Source organism: Poecilia mexicana, unplaced genomic scaffold (genome assembly GCF_051168715.1).
Source record: "Poecilia mexicana isolate PSO_F unplaced genomic scaffold, ASM5116871v1 scaffold_9, whole genome shotgun sequence".
In the NCBI taxonomy this organism is placed as follows: domain Eukaryota; kingdom Metazoa; phylum Chordata; class Actinopteri; order Cyprinodontiformes; family Poeciliidae; genus Poecilia; species Poecilia mexicana.
The window spans coordinates 3,204,593-3,230,835 of record NW_028263378.1 but is presented as its reverse complement, the minus strand read 5'-3'; the positions used below and the strand labels follow the sequence as shown (position 1 = coordinate 3,230,835).

General features: G+C 38.4%; 1 protein-coding gene across 2 annotated transcripts in view; it reads right to left on the bottom strand.

The window, feature by feature from the left end:
* The window catches only part of LOC106919525 (protein yippee-like 1), a 32,024-nt gene continuing 5,781 nt past the window's right edge, over positions 1 to 26,243 (bottom strand). Inside the window, exons 2-5 of one of the 2 annotated variants that reach the window (XM_088008624.1) lie at positions 25,448 to 25,648; positions 11,005 to 11,048; positions 8,688 to 8,796; positions 1 to 5,756 (exon numbers count right to left, since the gene is read on the bottom strand). In XM_088008624.1, coding sequence (XP_087864750.1) covers positions 5,667 to 5,756; positions 8,688 to 8,796; positions 11,005 to 11,048; positions 25,448 to 25,564 — 360 coding nt within the window. In that variant the 5' untranslated portion in view covers positions 25,565 to 25,648 and the 3' untranslated portion in view covers positions 1 to 5,666. Of the gene's footprint in view, positions 5,757 to 8,687; positions 8,797 to 11,004; positions 11,049 to 25,447; positions 25,733 to 26,243 lie in introns of both variants that reach the window. The other variant, XM_014989942.2, reaches the window with a different exon arrangement.

Genomic DNA, 26,243 nt, shown 5'->3' with positions numbered 1-26,243 from the left:
CACAGTTTAATGCCATTGAAAATTTATTGTGATATCTGATAGTTTACATTAGAGTGAAAACAGACATGTGAAATGGCTTCACTAAGACAGAATGCAAAGCAATGTAGTCAAATAAAAGCATATATTTGTCTTTAAATTTAGAGGAAAAAAATAAAACAGGCACGACATAAAGCCATTATAAATACAACATGCTGTAGACCTTAAACTGGAGTTTTAACAGTCCTAAGAAAAGATCCTGTGCAGACTTTTTCCCGCCTTTGATCGACATCCTTTCAGGCTTTAGGAGCTCAAAAAGCAGGTGGCCAGCGTCACAGTAAAACAGTAAACAGTTTTCAGCAGCAGAAACCTTCGACTTTCGGCGTTTGATGCTGTTCAGCTCAGAGAATCTAAACATTCTGCAGGATGGAGAAAACAAAACGCTTTCCCAGCCTTTAAATTTGGTATGGAAGTTGAATCTCCTGGATCGACTTTCGCTCAACAGAACCCGGTTCTTATTTGGTACACAACGGTGACGCTGGCAGCCGCTTTTTGTTGGCTCGGCTCTACGAAGCTCTTCGTTTAGATCGACCAATGCTGGAGGATCCTTCGGACAAACTGGCAGACTCGTACGTGTGTTCAGTTACAATTTGACCTGGCATGAACAGTGAGAGGAAGATTAGCTTCCAAATTTAGCAAACAGTTGTCAGATCAGACTAAATTTTGGGATATCAGTCTCAAACTGGGCTGCTACATTCAAAGGAAGCCAGAAGGTTAGCCTTTAATGGTGCATTCAAGTACTCACAAAAGTTATTCAAAGTGTCAACATTTTTGGAAATGTGACGCTCCACAGATCCCGATAATTGGTAAATTCAATCAGAGATCAGCTTTCTCCTGGAAAAGGTCATATTGAACTATTCTTGACTTGTGGTTAGGGGCAAAGCAAAGTCACAAAAGGGCCACACTTTGGACACTGCTGCTAAATGGCGAAAGTTAATCTTGTAACAGTCTCCAAAAAGGGGCGGAGCCAGCGGTGTCCAGGGGTAAATGGGTATAAAAACAACTTTTTCGTCTGAAGATGAAGTTGTTGTTTCTAAAGGAAGCCATTTCTCAACTACCACAGCTGATTGGACGAAATTAATGTCCATCAGTCGACTTTCTTGTTATTGCTGACGTACTTTTCTAGCATCAGATTTTGATTTACAAGCTTGCTGTTGTAACCAAGAGTATCAAAAACTTAAGTAAGCACTTAGATATGGTTTGTTAGCCAGTCCGACATTAGTGGAGTCTCCGTAACTTCTCTTTTCAAAATAAGAGCATCAACATAAATCACACCGTTTTAATAACCGACAGTAGTGATTTTTCAGAGACGTTTATAAATGGGGGGGGGGGATAAATGTCGATACCTTAGCATTACGTTAAAAACTAAAATTCATTTGGTTACTGAAATTATGTGAAACAGACATAAAAAGTTAAAAACAAATAAAATCATTATTCAAAAAAATAATGTTACTTAAACTGGCCTTGAATTATTTTGTGAATCATTTAGAAAATATGGATGCTGTGCTCCAAAGTGGCTTTGGCAACAATTTCCTTTTGCATTTTACTACAAATACTTTGATTTTACCGACTCATTTTAAGAAGTAAGCTAAGATCAAAAATATTTCACCAGGTGCAGTGAATTTATGTAAATTTACCTTTCTGAAACAAGTGAAAATGGTGAATTGTCTTTTTTGTAAAAACAAAAAAGCGTTTGCATAAGATGTGAACATTTTCCATCTCCTCCCCTGCCAGCAAACAGACCAAAAAGGTCAGAATATTCTGTTAAATACCGTTTCCAGGACAAAGAATACTAAACCTAAATTCAGGGAAAACTGCTTGGATGCACCATAAAAGGAGTAACTTAATGCTTTAACTGTGTTTATGTAAATTTTATGTGACACCTTTGGAGTTCATTTCTTGATCCCAGAGACTAAATTGTGCAGAGCTGCTCAAGAACAAGTCAAGACAACTGGCGAACTGTAACGTAAAGCGTCTCTAAAAACAGAAAACGGCGAGATTACAGTGAACCATCGACCCAAAACACATGACATTAAATAGAACACAGAAGTTAACAGGTCATTTTTGAAAAAAAAAAAGTAAACATGAATGTGAAATACAATCAGATAAACAGCCAGCGTCGCTGCGAAGGACCTCCAACATGTCCGCCGCCTGAAAGCGCTCAGTGTGGTGGCGAAAGGGTCTCGATAAAGGCTTTCCCTGCGACACGGTGGGAGATTCCAGCTCGCCCTCGACGTCTACACGGCTCAGCAGAGACCTAAACACCGGCTCTCACCACACAAGCTAAAACAAACAAGCTAACTGAGAAAAAAAAGGGGATAAATCACTTCCAAAAAACTAAACTGGCTCTTGACCTCAGATCAGCGGGAGCAGCAGTGAAACCAGAGAGCTGCGAAACAAAAAACAATAATAAAAAAGGAACAAACAGAAAGAGGAGGAAAAAACCCAAAGAGAAAGTAAACATTCACTTTCATGTGCAGCCATGCACGTGGGCTGAAACACATGCAAAGTACGCACACACACACACACACACATACACACACACACTCAGACAGAGGTACAGTGAACAAAAGTGCTTCAAGTCGGGGAAGTAAAAGAACTAACCCAGTAGAAATACGTATAAAACCTTAAATATGTTACTTTATGTACAAAAACTATCACGGGCCAATATCTCAGCGGTTTCTGTATTTAAATTTTCAAGTAGGTATCATTGCTATCTATTAAGGGTTTGCATTGTCAACGTTTTTTTTTTTTGTTTAGTTTTTTTTTTTTTTTTGAATAAAAGGTCAGAGTGATCTGACTGACCTTGCCGGCAAAGTAATCAATCACTGCTGATTTTTTTAAACTGCCATCCTTCAAACCAACAACATACGGCCAGTTCTCGATGGGCACAAAGGAAAGAAAAACAACAAAACCATCTACGTTTACTCTGAGAAATAATATACTCAATATCCATTCATTTGTGCACCTCTAAATATTATCGTAGAAAATATATGTAGACAAAAGAAAAAGGGCAGAGTTGTCTGAGGATCGTTTAGGGCCGTGTTGAACCAGGACAAGGGAAGACACATCGGTTCACATGAAAGGTTTCCAAGTTATGCGTTGCACAACAGAAAAAAAAATAAATGGGGAGGCCGTTCATGTTTTGAAGAGGCACGAAATTCATTCGGTTTGGTGGCAAAGAAATCCAAAACAGATCAGACATGTTAGGGCAAGAACGAAAAAAAGTGGAATTTTTTAACTAAAGGATTGTACACATGTAGCTGAGTCTTTAAGAAAAACAAATATCTTCACCAAACCATTTAAAAATAAAAATTACAGACTCACAGGATCCGTTTTGGAAAACATTCAACATCAAATCAGCTGCTGAGAGTTTTTAAATATGCCAAACCAACAGGGGGCAGTGTAGAGCAAAGCTGATAAAGACTGCTTCAGAGCAACAAAGACTTCCTGTTGGGAATTAAACATGGCGGCTATTTTCAGACAGTGGACTGGGAGTGGGGTCAAAGCAAGTCTGTGGGAATACTGGCGCATCACTGGTGGCAGGACCCCGAGTCTGTTTTCATGTTTAAACATGAACACAAATACAGAGTTTTATCAAATCTACACACTGGTAAAGAACCGTTTCCAGTGATCTTAAATGGTGTTTTCATGTTGATTAAAGGCCAAAATGCATAAAAACATATTTATCCTCATATTCTGTTTGACTATGATGGTGTATGGGGCTCTTGGAGAGGAAGAGTACATTTCTGCCAAAAAACTCAGAAATTTTCTAGAAAAAAAGTGAAAGTTGAAAATTTTATAAGTTGGAAAAGTGAGATTAATCTCATTTCTGTTTTCCAGATTACATACAAACAAAAACTTTCGTCTGATTTTTTCAATATTTAAAAGAAAAAGTAAATTAAAAGTAAAAAAAAGTAAATTCCTACCAAAAAACTCAGACATTTTCTAGAAAAACTTGGACATTTCTGCATTTGAAAAGTCAAAAATTTGCTAAAGCAAACAAACATTTTGGGACTCAGAAATTTTCAAGTAAAAAAATACTTGAAAAGTTAAAATTTTTAAACTTTCAGAAATTTTCAGTTTGAAAAGTTTTAGATTAATTTCAACGTTTTCATGTACTCATGCAAGCACAAGTCATCTGATCCAAGTTTTTTTAAATTAATAAGATTGGACCAAAAACAGAGGAAAAAGACAGAATTTGAGATTAAATTTGAAATAAAAATCCAATAAAATTTAGTGTAAAAAAAAAAAAAAAAAAAAAAAGATTTTGCCTCCAAACCGAGATGAAGCACGCGCCTCAGCAACGTGCAAAGGATGTAGCATCGTTCAAGTACGTCACTGTGTAATGCGTGACCACGCGCGCGCACTATGCATATACACACACAGTCATATGCATATACACATATGTGCATGACAGCAAATATATATATATATATATCGAAACCATGTTCCAATCAATTTCTACATACTACGTACAATATCATAGTATTGATGGATATGTAATCATAGTATGTGTATTTATATTAATATGTAGCAGTGACTTTCATTGTTTCATTACTAGACAATGGGATAATACAGTGTGGACACCGACGTCAGCTTCCCCACTCTAAAAATGATTTCTGCTCCTTTTTCATGTCTCTTTCATTCATGGTGCTGCTGCAAAATGGGACCAGCCACAATCGCATTTAGCCTTACACTACAAATATTTATATATCTATAAATTTATATATGTGTATTTATATATAATTTTATACCTTTTCATGTCAAACAAAATAGTCTGTGTTGCTTTTGATGCTTTTTGGGTGCTGGAAAGTACCAGAAAGGGAGAATTAACACGAAAGATAAAACATAAGGAAACGCTAGGTATAAAATCCAACATTACTGGAATCCCAGTTTAAAAAAGAAAAGGAAAAATAAAAGCTGCTACATGTTTGTAACTATAATAAACTCCCTTTGCCCGTTTCTTCTCAACCCATCCCTGATTGCTCATTTGGACAATAGCTAAGAAAAAGAAAGAAATAAAAAAAGCACGCTCAAAAAACAAATAAACCAAACAAAAGTCATGGAAATAAAATGCTAACCAGTAACATCCATCTGCCATCAAACCAAAGCTTCACCAAACCCCAAAGTTAAAACTATGGCAAATAACAATAAAATAATAATAATAATAATAAAGTCATTGAAGATGAGTGGAATAAAGAAAAACAACAAGATGTCTTTTTTCAGTGAAGTCTCTCCGTTCACACAGCGGTCGCCACATCACCACAATCACTTGTAAGCGTGTTTCGGTGGAGCCGAGGCGAGGTGCGGGGTTGGGCGGCGGCGGGGGAACCCAAACGTTGAGCGGCGACGGAGAGCACACAATCTTTAAGGTGGCGTAGGGTCCGTGGGTTTTTAACTCCACTTCCGAATGCATTCGTTCTGTCCGGTTTCACGATGAACAGGTGGGTGTGTGCACGTGACGGAGGCCGGCGAGTGGAGGTCTTTTAAAGGGAAGGAGGTGTGAGTAATGGGGGGGGAACAGGGAGGAATGGGAGCGGGAAGATGGTTGACGCTCCACTCAGTTCAGTAAAGAGCATTCCAAGGTCAGGAAAACAGATTTAAGGAGATGGGACGTGGCCTCGGTGTCACTCCCATCCGTTGTCCTTGATCATGTGAGCCAGCTCGATGATGAACTTTCCCTCTTTGTATTTTTGACTGCTCTCAAACGCATGTTCCTGCAAAAAATAAGCAAAAAACGAAAGAAAAATATGCTGGTTACTGGACTGGTGGATTTAAACCAACAACAGACACGTTGCATTTTATTGTTCACATCTGGAAATTTCAGCGCCGGAGGGCAAAAAGGTGATTCTTCTACATGCCACGCAGAAAAAACACTGAAGAACGACTCAAAACCAACGTGTCGGCTACACACAGACCCGTCGCCATAGCAACTGACTGACAACAGCTCCACTGATGCATCAGCACCAAACCAAAAATACCAAAAAAAAAACACTCAAAACATTTCCCACACAATGAACAGATCATTCAGCCCCTTATGGTATCATACGTTCAGGCTTGATGTTTATTTTGCAATTATTAAGTGATTTTCTGATCACTGCTGTGGTTGATTAGCTAATTTAAACACCTGCTCTACTGATGGTCTGTTGGAGATGGTGTGAGGGTCGCCCCCTTTTTTCAACTGGACCGAACTGAATTCCACAGCACATCTACGCTTTAAGGTTGTCAAAGTCAAGCTAGCATAACTTACCTACTTCCCCACATCTGTTCTTTTAATTGAAACTTTTTCCTGACCTTGTCTTCTAGCGGGATTTTGCGCGTGTCGTCATGTTGCAACGTGTCAATAAAGTTCCATTTCACAAGATAATTTAGGGTGCATCTACACCAGTCATGTTTAGTCCTCTTTAATCAAACTCTAGTTTGTTTCCCTAAAGTCTCGTCCTTTGGGGAGGTGTGAATGCCAATCAAACTCTGGTCCACCAAAAGGCACCCAAAAACCTCCGTCTCAGCTTGGCTGAAGTGAACTCTGCACTTTGAATGTATATGTGAACGCCAAGTGGACTGGACACTGCTCCAAAAGCAGGAAGCAAACTACAGTGCAGGGCATTCTGGGTAAATACAACTAAAACAAAGACTAGTGGGAAAAATGGCTTGAGGTCTTATCAACAACCGCTAAAATCTGACAGAACTCCATGTATGGTCACATTTTATGAAGAAGGACATTGCGCTCTGTCTTCTTCAGAGGTTTTTGTGCCGTTTCTCTCAGTGGTTCTTGGTGCAGCGCCACTACAGGTGAGGAGGGGAACAGGTTTTTCAATGCGAGTAGTTTGACTCAGTGCAGTGTGAAAGCGAACCACAGCAGCTGAAAATGTAACGTTTCAAATCTGGTCTCACGTCTAACAGAGTCTATCAGGTGCACCAATTGGACCGTTTCCTTTCAGCTATTCAACTATTAACCATAAGCCAGTCACCAGTAAAGCTAGTCAAGCTGAAAATCTAGTGATTATTAGTCGCTATTTAAGCTATCGGTGCGTCGCTGAAACAGTGTTTGTAATTGGATTTCACTCTGAATCTGACTAGTGGTCTCAGTTGTAACTGGATTAAACTGGATTGAACCGGATTACATGTATCTGGATTTGAACTGGTTCTATTGTGTATAACTTTTGTTGTGAATGGATGCTTTAAATAACAGCATGTAATGCATAAATGTACATTAGCATGGCATATTAATGCATAGGAAAGGCATTTTAGTGGTTTTTCTAACCAAACATTTGGGAATGTTGGAGAACATGAGGGTGTATACAATATTGTTGATTTGGATATTTAATAAACAATTTCTGCTGTTTTCGGCAATTTAAAAATAACCATTAGCATTGTTGGCTAGTTAGCTGTGTTATTTGTTTGCACCAGTAAACTGGTAATTTGCTGGTAGCATTGAAACTCGCGTATGGTCGTTACAAAAAAGGCGGCGATTTCTTTTAAACATTTTGTGTACATTTTTTTAAAACTGCCAACACATTGAAGGTTTTTCTTACCTTTCCCTGTGATACACATCTCATTAAAAAAAAAACTGTAGCAAAGTTATGGTGCAAATTTTGAAACCAGTGACATTTTAACAGCTAAAAGCTATGAAACCCACTTTGTCTTATTTCAAAGCACAAACACAAAGAGACGTTTTCACATGACGAGGCCTGTCAGTAGCAAATGTTGCTGGACTGTAAATTGTTGCAGAGGTTATTGCGAAAAACAACAATAATGTTTTGAGACCATTTTGAAGTAATATTATGGCTTAATAATGCAAGCACACATTCTCAAAGATCAATAAACTTTAAATTATAAACATCCAAAAATAAACAAAACCAAAATAAATTATGACGTCTCTAAACAAAATTGTCCTTCAAAAAAGAGCTGATGGAGACCAAATCACCTGAATGAAGAGTTTTGTCATCCAGTTTTTGGTAGAAAGAAAAAAACAATAAATCATGCAAATAGAAATTATTGAGTTTGTTTTAATTTATCATGCGATTTATTGCCCACAGCGACGCGTTTTTACACGGCCTCATTTCTGTTTGGGAACAGATAGGGAGCTTTTAGGTGACAAGAAAACAGAAAATAGTTTACGACAAAAATCATCTCTCGGATTAACATCACATCTCATTAAGGACTGTGTGATTTCTGGCCTGCGCCACGAAGAGTCTCGTGCGTCAGCGTCCTCGTTCTGCTTCTCCTTGTAAACCAGCTCTCTCCTGCCGCGATCGTTTCCGTCACTGAAGGAGTCCCTGTCTTGTACTTTGCTCACTTATTTTACACTCCTCTCTCGTCTTTTCAGACAATTACCGGAACAGAGCTCTTCAAAACGGTGTGACATTTAATCACCGCAGAGTCTCCGAGGAACCACTCTGGCTGTCTGCAAGCCAACCTTTTGTGCCGCTGTAATTATGTTGTGTGCTGGGAAACCACAAAAGTGTTCAATCGCACAAACCTGGACAAAAGTGTCAGCGTGGCGTTAAAGAGCGCTGCCTTAATGGAAGCTACTTTGCTCCTTTGACCTGTAACGTCACGATTTTTTCCATCCTGACATCCAGAAAAGCCACGTTGTTGCTCAGCAATACGGAGCGATAAGGCTCAAAGGAAAGTTTGGGACTTACGTATTTCCAGCCCAGGGTGGTTTTACAGTTTTCACAGTAGATATCAGCCACAGCATGTAAACCTGTGAGGAGAACCCGCTCCTCCGCTGGCCCGCAGCCCACATTCACCCTGGAAACAGGAAGAGAAAATTCAATTAAGACATCTACTTTAGCAGGAAAAAAATATTTTTGGAAAACTAATAATTCTAAAAGAATATTAATTACTGTCTATTCCTCTGACGTTATATGTAATTAAAACCCAACATTACAGGTCCTTTACGAAGGCTGGGTATTTTATTATTTATATAAAATGTTCCGTTACCAATTCAACCCAACATTTAGCACAAACATCGTTTTCAACCAAACAGCTGAACCAGAAGATTCGATAAGCTCGATGAGCTGAAATCTTAATATTTTCTCTGCAGTGTAAAAGGGGTTAAATAATAATAATAAAATAAAGTGAAGCTGTTCCTCATGCAACTTATGTAATTATATCTGCAAAGAAATATGTTAAAACACCTACAATATCTATATGTAAAAATTTGCCATAACGCCATAACGTCTTATGAAAGGTTTTTAACAGTTAATTGGAATAAAAACTAAATCTCAAAGTCCAAGAAATTGTTTTTTTTCCAAGCACTTTCAAACTCTTTATATGCGTTTTGAGAGAAATAGATTTCTACTTTACTTTAAAAAAGAAAACATCTGATAAACTGAGGTTGCTAGGTAACAAGACTGGGCTTTGGTAGGGTTGCTAGGTAACAAGACTGGGCTTCGCTAGGGTTGCTAGGTAACAAGGCTGGGCTTCACTAGGGTTGCTAGGTAACAGGCAGCGGTTTTTTGAATTTCCAGAAACCAAAAAAAAAAAACTTAGTGCAAAAAACCAGCTGGGTTGTTTTCTTTAAGTGGTTGGGATATTTTTAGAAACAGTAGGAACCCAAATAGAAGTATATTTTGCGTAATTCGCCCCTTTAACTAAAGGCAGATCTACCACATTTTAAAATCATTTCAAAATCTGTTTAAAGTAGTATTTTTCATTTAGCTCAGTTTATTTATAGTTAGGATTTCAAAAAGTGGTGTAAAGTTTAAATGAGAAAACTTTGTCCTTTAGATGAGACACTGCTCTGCCAGTTGAACGCAACCAACTGAGAAATCTCTTGTTTAAATGAGATAATGCTCCTGAATTTCTTTCCAAGTTCTGGCAGTTAAATACTTCTGTAATAACCATGTTAAAGAAACTTTTCAACTCTCCTTCTACCTGGATCTACCAACAAGGCTTTGAAACACTACTTCACTGAGACGAAGCAACAAAAGACAGACAATATTTTATAGAATTAAGAGTAAATGATAAATTTGGTGTGAACTTCAAAACCACCTCAACATTTCTCACGCTGTTCACATGTTGACTTTTAAAAGTGCGAGTGTTTGAATTGAGCTATTCATCCTGCCAGGCCTGTGGAGAGCTGCTTTCATTCAGTTCATTGCACCAGGTGAGAACAATGTAACTCAGAGTCCGCAGGAACAAAGCTGTTGCATGGTGACACCTAAAAATGTCTTTGGCCTTTGGGGATCGACGTCTGTGTGTTTCATTAAGACTGAAGACCCAAACAGAAGTAAACCAAGTCATAAACCACTACAGGTTTTATTATTGGGTTTAAAAAGATGGATGCCGTTTCTGCAGAGTGGACAGAAAATCACCCAGCAGAGAACGCAGATAAATCTGCTGTGTACACAACTACAACAGCAATCCTATTCAGTCTTCAAAAGCCTTCTACCAGCTCCAATAAAAACAAAGATAAAGAAACCCTACAAGATTTCTGGAAATAATGTGGATTTTAAACTTAAATGACATCATTTGTCCTCCAAATAAAGTTCAAGCCACAGGACAAGTCTTCAAAAATGTAAATCTCTGTTTGCGCCTTATGTTGGTTTCTTTGTTGCAGAGTGGCTTAGTTGGGGTGCTTTCACACCAGCCGTTTAGTTTAATTTAAGTCAATTACAGTTCATTTACCTAGAAAGTTCGGTTCATTTGGAGAAGTGAGAATGCGACCAGAACTGGACAAAAACGCAAACTCACTCTGGTCCGCCTAAAAACCAAGCTGACAGTTCAGCTGAAGTAAATGTTGGTTCATATATGTGAATGCCAAGCGAACTGGAGACCGCTCCAAAAGCTGGACGTGGACTACAGCGCAAGGCATTCTGGGTAAATACAACCAAAACAAACATGTGAGTCTAGGCTAGTGGGAGAAATGACTAGTGGTCTTTTACCAAGACAAAAGAGAAGTCTGCTAAAATCTGAAGCCACAGATTGTAAAGAATAAAGAAGACAGATACTTACACTGAATTAAACAGGTAGGCTCTTCCTTGACTGCCTTGAAATGACTGAAACAGAAAGAGAGAGGAAAGTTAGTTGCCATTAAGGAGCCACATCAGCAGAGCAGAGCGCAGGAATGCCAGCAGATGATGCCCCGGGGTTCGTTTTCCTCCCTGTGACTGCTGCGCATACTTGTTCCCCCACCTTGTCAAGGTTTCCACACTGAAAGCTGGCAGCAGATAAGAAATAAAACGAAGCTCAGAAATGCTGGAGGACGAGCAGGAACACATCAGAGAGCAAGCTTGTCAGTTTTTATAACACCCTGTCTTTGTTTATTGGGAACTTGTTGCACAAGCTGTTGCATCAGAGCAGAAAAACACATGCAATCTTTAAAATCCGTCTAATTGTATTAAAAGAGGTACTTCTGTAAGAGGACGGTACAAGCAGAGCATTCGTGAGCTGTGAGGAAACAGCTGGAAGTGTGTTTCAAATAAGGTTGCTTGGCGAGAACCCATTTGGTTATGCAAATTCCTTTAAAAAATCTAATGATAAAAAAAGTCACATTTCCCTTTAGCAAATGTAACATCTAAAGATCCAGAGCGAGGAAGCTGCAAAGGATTTATCATTAGCAAACTGTTCCTAAGGTTTAATGGGAGTTTGCTTTGACTGTACGGCAAATAGTTTAATGCAAGGACGCCCCTCCCACACTTATTGCTAACTGGGTGACAACACTTTTCTTTGTCTCACTGCCCCAAAAAACTAATGAAAATATCTATTTCTTTTTTATATAAATTCACCAATTAGTGCATACAAGACTAACAAACAGAGGCATTGATTTACAAAATAACCACTTAGATAAGAAAATGAACAACAAAAACTAAAAACAAAACCAGAACATAAGTGAGCGGTGTCACAACTAGGCATGTCGCAATAAATCAGTTAATCGCATGACAAATTAAAACACTCAATAATTTCCATATCTGAAACATCATCTTTGGGAGAAAAAAAGCAAAAACAGAAGAAATATTTTTTGGAGCATTTATTCTGGATTCACAGGGAAATCATTTATTTTCTCCTTTTTTCTCTGCGCTACAGGTGTTAATGTCCTACCTGTCACATCCTACAGTTCAGTGTTTGTGTTTTTAAGTGTAATCTGCCCAGACGCATGCAGCTCAGAGCACCAAGGCGCGACCTTTCCGCAGCATGGGGGAACTGGGTCAGTCCCTGCCGAGTCGACAACAAGACTTCAGCAGCGTTTAGGCCAGAGCGGGTTGGGGGTTAGTCCATGTGACAAGAGCTGGGTGTCGTATCTGACGGGTTCACACATCAACCCCACCACTGGCAAAAAGAGACCGCTCCGTCTAGCTGCCCTTATCCGTTTCCCACTTTCTATTTTTAATTTGCTGGCATTTCTCCCCCCCTCTGCATGTGGCCCTTAAAATGATTTAGTTTGACCTCTGACTGCAAGTCAAAGAAAGGTAAAAATTTGGTCAACACAACATAGAAAAATACAAAGTTCTCATGTCACACTTCCATAAACTTTGTAACGACGGCCATCTTGGTGATCAGTTGCTATGGAGTTGCTATGACAACAACAAACCAGGCACAAGCTTTCCAACTTATAAACAATATAACTCCATTACAACTATTACAATTTTTACTGACTATTACATTTTAACTCACTCACGATCGAGTTTTAATCATTAACTGGAATTTATCATCTTAAATTTAAATTTTTATCACAATAAATGATAAACGATACAATAAATGCCTGACCATTAGACTGCAGGAACACACGGTCCTGAGAAAATCTGCTCCAAAACACAATCACACTTTGGTATTTAGACGTAAAATGTTACATCTCATTTTAGCCTTCTTCAGACAGGGTAATTATACAAATTAAAAGCAGCTCTTTTGAAAGAAAACCTGAGCCAAAGCTATTAGGGAACCTGCTGAGGTTGATTTTTACCATCTGTCTGAACAGATGTCGGCTGCAGTAAGCGAGGGTTCATCTTCTGTAAGTTAAACCCCAGGCTTTGATTTAATTCAGTTTAAGAGATGGCTTTTAAAGATTTACATGTCTGTAGTTTCACATTACATAAAGTAAAGCGTCTCCATTTACAGGATCTATGAAGCTACACATTAACACAATCACACTGAGTAATAAACGTTTTTACTCCAAACTGATGGAAAAACTGCTTGAAGATAATAACTTTGAAACAAACCTTTACTGTCGGTACAAACAACCCACATAGCAAAACTGGTCATTCATTTTGCCAACATGGTGCAATGAAAAATGCCATTTTTGCCCCAGACAATTTAACGATTGTAATATCAATAAAAACACAATGTATTTCAACACAATTCTTTTATTACAACATTCTAATTTCAAACACAACAGTATATTGAAGAATCTGTTCTCCATCTTCATGTCCACCGTTCTAAGGTTGCATGATGGCAGCAGGATTCCCCTCTGTCCTCACTTCAACCTGCTTCAATACAGGAAATAAGCAGAAGTGAATAAATAAACCTATACATCAGTATCAGTCCCCTTTGTCAAAAATGCTACTTCAACCTGAACAATATCAGGAATCAATCTCACCGTTAGCCTTTGGCTCATTAAGTCACCTTTAATGCGACATACTAACAGTTAAAAAGGACATTTTAAAAGCTACAGACACAACAGCAACCAAACAGCGTCAGTAAAAACATTCAATTTGTAGAAAAATTTAAATGAATATTTTATCTGGACTAAAAAAAAAACAAAGAAGAAAGATATGAAAAACTTACGGTTTGAGTTCAGTTCGACGTTCAACCAGATGCTCAACAAGCCGCCGGCTCACGGGTCCGTTACTATGGAGACGGCGCTGCCGTTTGTCCCGTACGCCACCAGGACCCGACAGTCAGGCTGTTAATATCTACAGCCGTTATAAAGGATATATGGGTGGCCATGTCCACTGAAAATATTAAATTCTTTTATTTAGACATTAGAATTTCATTATTAAGAACTAAAACAACAAAAACATGTTTACATTTAATAATCATATATATTTTTAACTATTAAATGATTGATAATTTGATCAGTTACTCAGTACTTGAGCAGACTTTTTACCAAATACTTTTTTACTCTTACTTGGGTAATTTTTTGAATGGCTACTTTTATTTTTACGTTATGTTGAAGTACCACTACTCTTTCTTGAGTACAAGTTTTGGATACTCTCCCCACCTCTATGATCAAATCCTCCAGAATATTCCTAAAAACAATGAATGGCTTCATCAAAGTGTTTAATCTGAAATTTTCCTTTGATTTCTTTCCCCTCCAGTTTGTTAACTGGTGTATTGCTTCATTTTGAGGGTAATTAGAGACCAAGATAGCAATGAAATTACATTATAATTAATTTACTTTCAAATATTTAGTGGTTAAATGCTTCCTATGTCGCTAATAACCTAAGGCAAACCAGGCTAAAAGACTCCAAGTTTCGTTTAATTAAGACATTACCATTAGAGAGAAATGCAGCAGAGCTATATTGATGTTTTGGGTCACGGTCAATGTCTTGGAAAACTTCCCGGAGAGGCGGGAGCCTCGAATGGAGCTGCATCCATTATTGGGGAGAAATGAAGAGTGTGATCATCCCACAAATGGGCTTCCATCAGTTAGACGAAGTGGGACGAAGCCAAGGTGCCGAATAAAGACAGGCAGCCAGCTCGTCAGTATTCAGGCCGCATCGCCCCGATCCAGAACCACGTTCGCACTGCGGGCCTTCACGCTCTGCTGACAAACCGCTTCTCCGGTTTCACGACGAGGCTCGGATCTGCTGCGACAGATCTGATTTTCTGTTTTCACAAAGCTTAAAATGGAAAAAACAAAGAAACTGATTACGTTTTGTCTCGTTATCCTTCATGTAAATGGAGCAGAGTTTACTACATATTGTCCTGTGGAAGCTGTTGGCACAGTGGGGGTGCCAATAACTGAGATGACAGATGCATCCTGGGTAACCCGATCGCTAGAAGACATAATTAAACAGAGGTCTAAACATACCAAAATAAAAGGCTGCATCTACCTCAATATGAATCTGACATCTGTAGCAGCAAGCCGACACCAGAACCCCATGAGATTCTCACAGCATGATTAAAGAAGCAGAAATAAAAGTACCTACAAACTTTCCACCTTCCTAAAATAATGATCCGTTGGATTTTTTTCCAAAAGTATTTTTGTTTTTCTTAAATCATCGTTTGGCAATAAAAAGGACATTTTTTTTATTGCTAAAAATTATTTTTCACAAAAAAACGACTCAGGCCATTATTTTAGGAAGTTGCCGATATTCTAACTACTGCTAAAATAAAGATCTTGATTATTGCAAAAATACAAAAATATTACCAAGTATTTTTGGTAGAAGTACTAAAATGAACTACGAAGTCTCTTCAAAAAAGGAATAGTTCAGACCAAAACTCCAGACTGAAAACTTTTATCATCCACATTTTGGTAGAAAGAAAAGAGAAAATGATACAAATGGGAATGATTGAGCCCATTTTAATTTATCCTGTGATAAACTGAGTTTTGGTTTGCTGTGACTGTAGCAGTAAAAATATTAACATTTTTATTTAGACTATATAAAATTTGTAAGTGCTTGTTCTGCAGAATAGCTCGAGTTTGTGCTGTTCTGCTCTTTATATTATGAAACTGGATGTAGAAAAAGCAGATTTTAGCTGGAGAATATTAATTAGACTGCAGTCTACTGGCCAGTTACTGCAAGATTTATTCATTCTCATAACATGTACATAAAGTGAAGTAGTGCAAAATTTCATACCCTTTTATTATTCATATTTTGAACACAAAGAAAGCTGCCAATTTATTTGGCAGTAAAAATTCTTAGTGCTTTTCTGATGTTGAAATATTTAAAGACTAATAAGAACCAAACATGGAGAAGCAGCATTCAGCTTCTATGTGCCACAAATTTGAACAAACTTCCAGAAAACTACAAAACAGCTGAAACACTGAGTGTTTTCAAAACAAGACTAAACCCCCACCTGGTTAGAGTCTGAAATATGTTAAATGGAAAATTGACCAAAATATTTGACATGATTTTGATGATGTCATTCATCAAAATTTAACGTTTGTTCCTGGTTTCTCAATTTTTGGCCTTATAACTTTTTATTTTTGTGTTTTTAAGATGTAGTGTAATTTGAACTACCTTGTTGATGAAATGTGTCATGCCAATAAACTTGATTATTTAAAATAAATAAAGTAAATAAAATAATAAATTTAGGTTTGATATATTTTTAAAAAAGCAAAACAATCATTTTGTAACCTTTCGTCTCCTCTAAAGGTTTAACTGAAGAAACAACATTTAAGTGGTTTGTGAAAGACCTTTACAATTAAATTAAACTAAAACAACATGTTTTCCATATTTAGTTAAACAGCCGAGTGCAGGAGGGGTTGTGTGGCCGTGCCTGACCAGGCGCTCAGGTTAATCCTCTCCTTCGGGCCGCTCCATCTGCATCTTTGATTGAGAGTTGGCAACCCTCGAAGTTCCAGTACATACATTGAGAGGAAACCAGTTTTTACAAATCATGCACTCAAACTGTAGAGAAATCAGTCAGTAAATTCAAAGATACACCACTTATTTCTTGTACCGTCAGCAGGAATGTCTAAAACATTTTAAAAGTGTATAAAAACGTATTCCTGCAGGAACGGTGGCTTCAAGTCAAACGAGGGGACGGTCACTTGGCAGCCTGCAGTGGAAAACGCCAGACAGCGGTGTCATCTTCTCTTAAGTAACATAATCAGCTTAGAAGGGTTGATGCAAAGCACTGAAGATGCTGCTTAGGGCAGCAAATGCACCTCCAGGTTTGCCAGTACGTTTTGACAGAGATGACAGTCTCTGTCAATGTTGATGGTCCACAAACTATCACCAGTCAATCTTCCCAGTCGGCCATGTTTGTTTACTGTAACTCACCTAAAAATAGCAGTGAAATATGGCTGCATGTACATTATGAATGCAGCTTTTCTAAAATTAGTGCCTCCTTGTTCTACACAACAGCAAATAAGTGAAGATATTGTAGTAAAGTTGTAGTGAGCTAGACACATTTTATATATTTTTTACCATTTAAAAGAAAGATTTTCTGGGAATAAAGCTGCATGGATGAACAATTGTGGTATTATGCTTTTTTAAACTCAAACTTTTTCCTGACATCGTTATCCAGTTGTCATAGTGTTGACAATTAGTAGAACTGTGTCCCGTTTTCTTTTAAATATCTTAGGTATATTTAAGATTCAGAGCGTTATATTGACAACTTAATAGCTAAAACCAATGCTAGTCATTTACTAGAAGTTTCTTGCCCTCCAGCAGGGAAGTGGAGGCGGGCGTGACGTCGCGTGTCAGTTATCTATGAGTTTGTAAAGTTGTGTCGTTTGATATCTCGGGATTTGAAAATCAGCCAAGAATTTTTAAATTTTGCTGTGTAAATCAGGCTTATTGTGAGTTTTCGTCCCCCTGCTTTCAGGATAAGCTGCTGTGATAATAAAAATGTTTTCTCCTTTTTTACTGCTTTTAATTAAGATCGTTAGAAAAGTTATGTGGGCATCTACTTTTTCATTTTCCCAAATCAAGCTGGGAAAATTCAAGGCAATGTGAGCAAAAACGCCTTAAGTAATCAAACTTATGTTTAATGCATAACGAAGTCCTCCAATGGTTTTTGTATAATTAATGAAAATTAAACACAGCTGAAAACATGTCCCAGCACTTCTAGGCCATATATCAATGACGTCTGCTTTATTCAACTCAGTTTAACAAAACCTTTCCTCATATTTCTGTCACAAATGCAGCCAAATGTTTATTAATGTGTGTTAGTTATTGCTTTGCGCAACAAGTTGCACAGATACTCACAGCAGGAAGATTCAGCCATGCAAATTAATTTTTGGTTTGAAGTTGTTAAATGGGGCTGCACAGTGGCGCAGTTGGTAGAGCTGTTGCCTTGCAGCAAGAAGGTTCTGGGTTCGATTCCCAGCCCTGGTCTTTCTGCATGGAGTTTGCATGTTCTCCCTATGCATGCGTGGGTTTTCTCCGGGTACTCCAGCTTCCTCCCACAGTCCAAAAACATGTCAGGTTATTGGCCTCTCTAAATTCTCCCTAGGTGTGTGGTTGTGTCTCTGTGTTGCCCTGCGACAGACTGGTGACCTGTCCAGGGTGACCCCGCCTCTCGCCCAGAGAGCTGGAGAGGGACCAGCACCTCCCGACCCCACTGAGGGACAAGGGTGTACAGAAAATGGATGAATGGAAGTTGTTAAATGTATTAAGGCTGAATTTAAAGCACATATTTAAGTGGGAGGAGGTTATTTTGATAGTAGTTGATCTTTTTAGTTTCATTGTACCCTTTTTCTTGGTGTTCTGTAGTTGTTTTCTGCAACACACCGACAGTTTGAGACCGACAGGAGAAAGACAGACTGTCCGAGGAAGAGCTCTTCGTAAAATCCAATTATTACTAAAGTGGATAGTTTAGACTAATGAGGTCATTCGTCAACAGTCACTTTAGCCCGGTAAACAAGACAACACAGTCAATAGTTCACTCTTCACTTCACTGATTTCTTACAAGTGATCCGGATGAGCTCGCTTATCCTTTCACATCGAGGTCAGAGGTGAAATCAGGGACTCGACCCGACATCAGACACACCGGCACAACGGTGAATTAGGGGCACAGCACACAGCATAGAAAAGGAGTCAATTTACGCCAACAAAATTTTGAGATTAATATCAGAAATTTTCTAGAAAAAAATTTGGAAAATTTCTGAGTTTTGAAAACAAAAAATTTTCTACATTTTTTTAAAAATATGGAAATTTTTTTATTTCTGAAACTCAAATTCCAAAAGTCAAATGTTTGGCTTTTGATGCTAAGAAAATTTTTAAGTAGTAGAAATTTTTCAGCTTTCCACTTCTTTTTTTCCCAGAACATTTTTGAGATTGACGTCAAAATTTTGTTGGCGGAAATTTACTTTATGTTTGTTATAAATCTACATAAAAATTTAAGCAGTGCCATTTGAGATACTACTCAAAAATCTGACATCCATTTTTCTTTTGTTAGTTTGAATTTCCTGGTGTATATGGAAAGAAAAACCATGGGTTGCTATGGTGATTCCCGCCTTTTCTGGTGTTCATGGACGTACGTGGAGGAAGGGGGGGGGCGTAACTACGGTCTTATTTTTTATTAATAAAGGACACCGCAAGCTGAGGTGATTTTACAGAAAACTGAGTATATAATCCTATAACAATAGGAATGAAATTGGGTGAAAACAGACAGAAATGCCTACAAATTCAACTGACAATGTACTGTGGTTAAAAAAAAAAAAAAAAATCCCAAAACTTAAACTGTTTCAGCTTCGAATGAAGTTTAAAATACAGCTGCATTTTACAAAACTGTTCAGTTGATTATTGTTATTTTAGATTAGTTATGTGGCCAAAAGTCAAATATTTCTGATTAAAAGGAAACCAAAAATTAAACTAAAACAAAGCAAGAATCTTATTTTAAATTTAAAATGTTTAAAACGGATATAACCTGACTGCTGGTCGCCAAAACTCTCCACACTTAAAATAGCAGAAACAACTTCAAGTTTAAGAAACGGTTAAAAGAAAATACATCATGAAAATGCCTTTTATGGAGTAAATAAACTAAAAAAAAAAAAAATTACAGTCCATGCCAGTTTAGTAAACCATGATGCATTAAAACTATTGTTAAGCAAATAAAGACGTTGCTCATCTTTTTGTTGTTCATCACGAGATTAAATAAAGAGTAAGATTTGAATATAAACAACTGATGTTGCAGTTTTGCTTGATGACTTTTATTTTTAAAATTTGTAAACAACTTCAGGAGTTAAAGAAACTCCTGAATTTTCCTATGGAGTCGATAAATCACCAAATCCAATAAGCCCCTTAAAGTCACATGTGATGTTTAACAGAATAAACATTTATTCCAGAATTAACTTTGATTTCCTAAATGTACATTACTTTTAGCCATAATCCCAGAAGAGACCACTTTGCCGTCTAGGCAGCATTCCAGTCCAGTTTATTTACTAGTTTTGACCACACCAGTGCAACTGGTGCTACTGGTTTCCTAGCATTCCTGCTAAGGTGATGAACCACAACAAACAACGTGGCGCTACTTTAAGAAACTGGAAAGACACAACAAACACGTCTTATAGTTCAGGTTCACAAAAGTGTCTATATACACACACACACACACGTTTTCTTTAAACAAGTATATAGAAAACAAAACTGAGCATGAAATACTGCATAAGGGCAAAATTACAACACTGTGCAGTTGTAGCACACTGCGATCCGAGGAATGTGCAACTGAGTACGATTAAAAAAATAAACAAAAAAACACGTGGCATTTTTTTTCTGTAGAATCTCAAACAGCTAAACTTGCTTTGGCAGATGACATGAAGAGGAAACTAAACAAAATAATTCTTTGCATGTTCTTGATTTAAACAACAATTCATACATCAGAATCGGCTTTTTTCCATTTTGAAGCCCAGACTTTAACTGCTAAGTCCAGCTACATAATTTAGCTGAGATTTGCTGCAGCAACAATTTAATTTACCCTCAGGGGATCCTATAAAACTGTCCCTGCATAAAACACACTGCTGCAGCCCTGCCTCGGCTTTTAGAGCAACGATAAATCCGCGTACATCCGACCTGGACAGGTTAATTGAGGTGTTGATAAACACGGATGGTCTCTTGCTTTGGGCCAAACACACATCACATTTATGATAAACAACAGACTTTAGAGATTAAGGCTGCAAACAAGGCTGGTGCATTCACACCAGCCTTGTTTAGTCCCTTTAAAATTAGATTTTTTAACTCAGTGAGATTATTTTTCTGGTTCAGTAAAGGTTACAAACAATCAAACTCTAGTTTGTGTAGAAAATCCGGTTTGTTTGAGGAGTGAATGTGTGAACATGCAATTGAACATAGAGCAAAAAGTGAACAGTAGTTGCATTTCCATTACAAATGTATGCAGAACTTTGTTAATATTCTGCTAATTTCGAAACCTCCCCGCAATTTCGCAATTGCGGAATTTCCATTAAAAAAGAAAAACAATTAAATTCACGAGATAATAAGTGTGTTCATGCGCCAAGTCATTAAAAAAAAAAAACATGCAGCGCCATCATCCTACAACCACTTCCTGTTTGTCTTCTTCGTCTTTTCCGCCAGTAGTAACATCTGGCTGTTGATCACATTTCGATACAGCTGAAAAACCATCATTTCTAGTTCAAAACATGCCAAATTTTTTTCAAAATTGCCATGTTTCCTTAAGCTAATTTATTTTCGGAATTCCAATTTACACAATTATTATTCAGCTTCATTCAAAGTGTAACAGTTACTTAGACGTTACTGTTTTCGCCAGGTAAAGCAGTGGCAGGTGTTACAGGGTGTCTCTGAGCTGCTCTCTGCGTTGTTATGCGTTCAGTCTGCCTTTTTCAGTCTGCTTCAGGTTTACTGTTATTACAGACTATGTATTTTAGCTCAACTCGCATAAATCATACCAAACATCTTATAGACAACAAACGAACCTTATAGAAGTAACCATGTTTTACCGCAGATACAGACTTATGAATGCGTAACTATGGCAGCAATAAACAAAACGGCCAAAGCGCCCTTTAAACAGCACTAAGAAAGCGAACTGCACCAGCTGAAAATGCTATAAATATAGCTATTTAGTGAGTCTGCCAGAATATCAGCTGTGAAAACACCCATAACGGGGAAATGTTATGAAAACTTTTTTTCATACTGCCATTTGGGTCTCTTGTTCTCTTAAAAACAGCCCAACGCTTAAAAAACACAGATGTTTTTTTGGCATCTAGAAAATGAGCCGTTTCAAAAACCTCAGGAATGTAACGTGCAAATCAGCAGGTACTTAGCAACCCCACCAGAGTTCTGCTTGTTACCTAGCAACCCCACCAGAGTTCGGCTCGTTACCTAGCAACCCACCAGAGTTCTGCTCGTTACCTAGCAACCCACCAGAGTTCTGCTCGTTACCTAGCAACCCACCAGAGTTCTGCTCGTTACCTAGCAACCCACCATATTTCCGCTTGTTACCTAGAATCCCCAAAGGAGCTCCAGCACGTCAGCTGGTTTTACTGCTGTACAATGGCTGCTAGAAAAGACAAGGTTGTATATCTGATTATACAACCTTGTCTTATCTAGCAGCAGGATCTCCAAATGAGCCGTTTGCAGATCTGCAAACGGCTCATTTTTCTGGAAAATGAGCCGTTTCGAGTCGACCAGACCATCAGGTGTAAAAATGCCCTAAAACAACATCAATGGGTTCTAAACTTGGAGAGATTAGACCTCTGATCCTGCTGAAAGGTGAGACACTGTTGGGTTTTGGATCCATTCACCTGCCAGCACCAACAACGTCTCTGAGTTACAGCAGGGAAATGGACTCTGACACGGAGACGGCGAGCGCGCAGGTTGATCATCATTGTCATTTGAATAATCAGCTTAGAGCGTGGTGAGAGAGCAGCACTGGGGGTGGCGTGCTGTCAGGTTCCTATAATAACACAAAGGTCAGTGCTGCAGCTCCGCTTTAATCTGATCACCTAGAAACTTTACTCACTTTCTCTCCCCAGCTGCCGATTCTACCATCAACATCGACTAAAGCCTTTTTGGGTTTGTGGCTCCAAACGTCAGTGAGAGACCATCATTGTTTGGCCAGTGGGAAATTCAATAATTCAAACGTCTTTAATAAACCGGGACACAGCAAAGGAAATACAAAGACGCAACAACATTTGTGGTTCTCCGCAGGCTGATTGATGACTGGGCCTGACGGGCCAACGCTCTGAATCTTCAGCGTCCTGCTGCCATGTGTGACCTGAATGTTCAATTTGTTTTTCCTCTTAGCGAGAACTGATCACCAATACAGAGGGAGCCATTAACGATTGGGATTGGAAATTAATTGGCTATTTGGGGGTTTATTTTCTTCTCAGGAGTAATGTTTCATAAAAGGCCTGCAGAAACCTTTAAATGGTGACAATTAGGGCTGAAACAATTCGTGATTAATTGAATCCATTGGCAACTAATTTAGTAATTGATTAATCACTAAAGCCAGAGAGAAACGTTCGGGCTGAAATTCCCCACATCCAGGACTTGTACGGGTCTAACTAGGGAAGGGCTGAAACGATTAATTGAATTATTCACAATTAATTCAATTAATGACGATTAATCGATTATTTAAATAATCAACCAATTTAGTGATCTATTAATTGTTTACTGGAATTTACTGAAAGAACAAGCAGTAATTAAGCCAAAACTGTACAAAAAAAAATTTTTTTTCACTTAACATAAAAAATATATACTTTTGTTTATCAGTATGTTAAACCCAAACCTGCTGTAGTGGCAGTTTTAGCTCCAGGTGGCTCTAATTCTGTAAATAAAGCTTTTTGGTACCCAAACAATCGGTTAGTCTAAAGACTGTACATGTTGGCTTCTGCTGACGGTTCTGGCTGTGCGGATTTGGAGCATATTAACACAAACTTTAATGTTTAAACTAGCAGAATAGGAAGTTATGTGTGTGTTTAGTGGGGTATCAGATATTTGTGGATTTTAGCTATTTTAGTTGTGGACACCAATTCTTGGAAATATCGTCAGTCTGGCTTCTTCTGCACTGCAAAAAACAAAATCTTACCAGTATTTTTAGTCTAGTTTCTAGTGCAAATATCTTAATATACTTGAAATAAGACCAAACTAATTTAGAGTAACTTTTCAACAAGATACAGGAGCTTGATTTAAGTCAATAATTCCTTGATATTGATAAAAAGAAAAGTATTTATTCCACTTGCAGATGGTTTCATTTAAAACAAGACATTTTTCACTGAAGTGAAATAATCTGGCAATGGAATAAATACTTTCTAAGTCAATATCAATAAATTATTGAAACTTGTATACCTGCTGAAAAGTTACTTGTAAGTTAGTTTGGTCTTATTTCAAGTGCACGAGGACATTTTGTGTTTTTGCAGTGTGGTGCAGAATTGTCTCACAGCTAAAAGTCGGATAAAATTTCACATGATTGTTCAGACAGCAGACGCTCTGAAAACAATCTGATACATATCCAAATCACTTCCATATACATAAGTGACTAAAACTGGATTATTGTGGGGAACAAACTCAGAAGGAAAAAGTTGAATATGGTTCGTATTTAGGCAAAACAGAAAATAAATGAGAGCTTCAGTATGAAGACAGTGACAGGGCCTGAGACGCTGTGAAGCTACGGCCCTCAGCAGTTTGTCGACTCCCAGCTGGACTCGACTCGCTCAGGTTCATTCATCGCTCCTCACATCACCACGTTTTAAATTTCAGCACAGATAAAAACAGCTTAGTTGTGTCACAGTTACCTACATCTCCTAAATCTGCTACATCACACTTTCTGCTGTTATTTTTAGCCCGAAGTGAAGTGCCACCACAAACAGTTGACGAGTATTTGAAGAGTGTCACATGGATGTATTGTTGTTATTCTCCAGCTGAGCGACCCGGTGGCACCAAATGCGTCTGTGGTGAGAAGCGGCAGACAGCTGCAAATCCCCTCAAGCTATTTTCCGTCAGTGTAAACGTTGACAGAGCAGTGGAAGACCTGCTGTTTCAGGATGCATTCACACCAGCTCTGTTTAGTCCACTTTAGTCAAACTGGTTTGGTGTCTAGAATTCATTCGGAGAGGTTTGGATTCACAATCACCTACAAACTTAGTGAACACTGGTGCGATTTGAATCCATATGTGAACGCCAGGCGGACCAGAGACTGCTCCAAAAGCAGGAGACGCACTGCAGCGCAATGCATTCTGGGTAAATGCAACCAAACAAATGTGCCAGTCTAATTCTAGCGGGAGAAATGGAAATTTTATCAAAGAAAAAAGAGAAATCCTACAACAGCTTAATCCATTTTTGTTTACATTTCATGAAGAAGGAAGTTGGGCTCACTTCCTTAATCAGCTGAAAATGTAACAAATGTTGCAACTTTGATCTCCAATCAAACAGAGTGTCAGATGTGAAAAATTTACCTTTTTACACGTTTTACCTCTAAAAATAACCAAAGCACTTAAAAAACCCACCCAGTCATTTTTGGGCAAAAGGTTGTTGTTTTTTGGTGTCTGTAAATTGAACCATTTCAAAAAGTGACAGGAGGCCCTAAAGCAGCTCAGAACAGGCAGATCTCACTATGTAGGAATGATTTTATGCAACAAAATGATAAACGTTGTATCTGATCTGATCTCTCCCTGTTAGTAGTCAAACCTCAAAGACGGTTTCATAGACAGCATTTGGGTGCTTCATATCTGTAAAATTAATTCACTAGTGGGACAGCTCTTTTAGGCAAACTATCCCACAACATTGTAGTTCTGAGGTCGTTTTAAATCAGGGAGAGATCAGATCGCGCAGCAGGTCACCTCTAAGTGGGCTGCAAATGAAGAGGGCAGGGTTACCTTTGAGATGAGCTCGTCGTGGTTGGCCAGGTGCGCTCGGCAGTGGATGCAGCTGTATGTGCGGTGGCAGGATGGCAGGTAGGCCTGGAAGGTCTTCGACTTGGTCATCTTCACCATGTCAGTGGGGCAGGGCTCCTCGCTGGTGTCAGGGCTGGCACTGGAAGAGTTGCAGCTCTGCTGGACTTGCTGACAGAAGAAACACTGGAAGATGCAAGCAAAAGCCGTCGTTGTTGTGGAGTGGGTGTGTGGGACGCTCCACACAGACACCACAGGAGAAAATCGAGCCTGTGGAGGAGAAGCCACAGAGGTGAAGCGGTTAGCGGCGTGGTCTGCATCGGCTATTTTTAGCAAACATGATCCTGATTATATTTCCAGTACGAACTCGGCTCATTAGCTGGAGCAATCATTTGATTACAATCGTCTATTACATGATTACAATCGTGGGTTGTGCACAACGAATGTGTGGCGAAGTAACGAAATATTCCGACACTCAGAACGTCTCGTAATGCGATTCACTTGGTTGCAAACTCACTTATTTGCAATTTGTGAGTGTTTTGTCCCAACGGACGGATGGATAGCTGCAGGACAAATAAGTTTTGAGATGGTTGCTTCAGAGGTTAAGAATAAAAGTGATGATGCATCAAATGTTGACATTAATCCATCAGAGGTTAAACAGTCGACTGGGAATCATTTGAAATGTAACAATAATAGACTTTAACAACAACAAATGTTACTGGAGGATAAACTGTCCCAGAAGTTATTGCGATAAACGATAATATTGTTATTTTGAGACAAT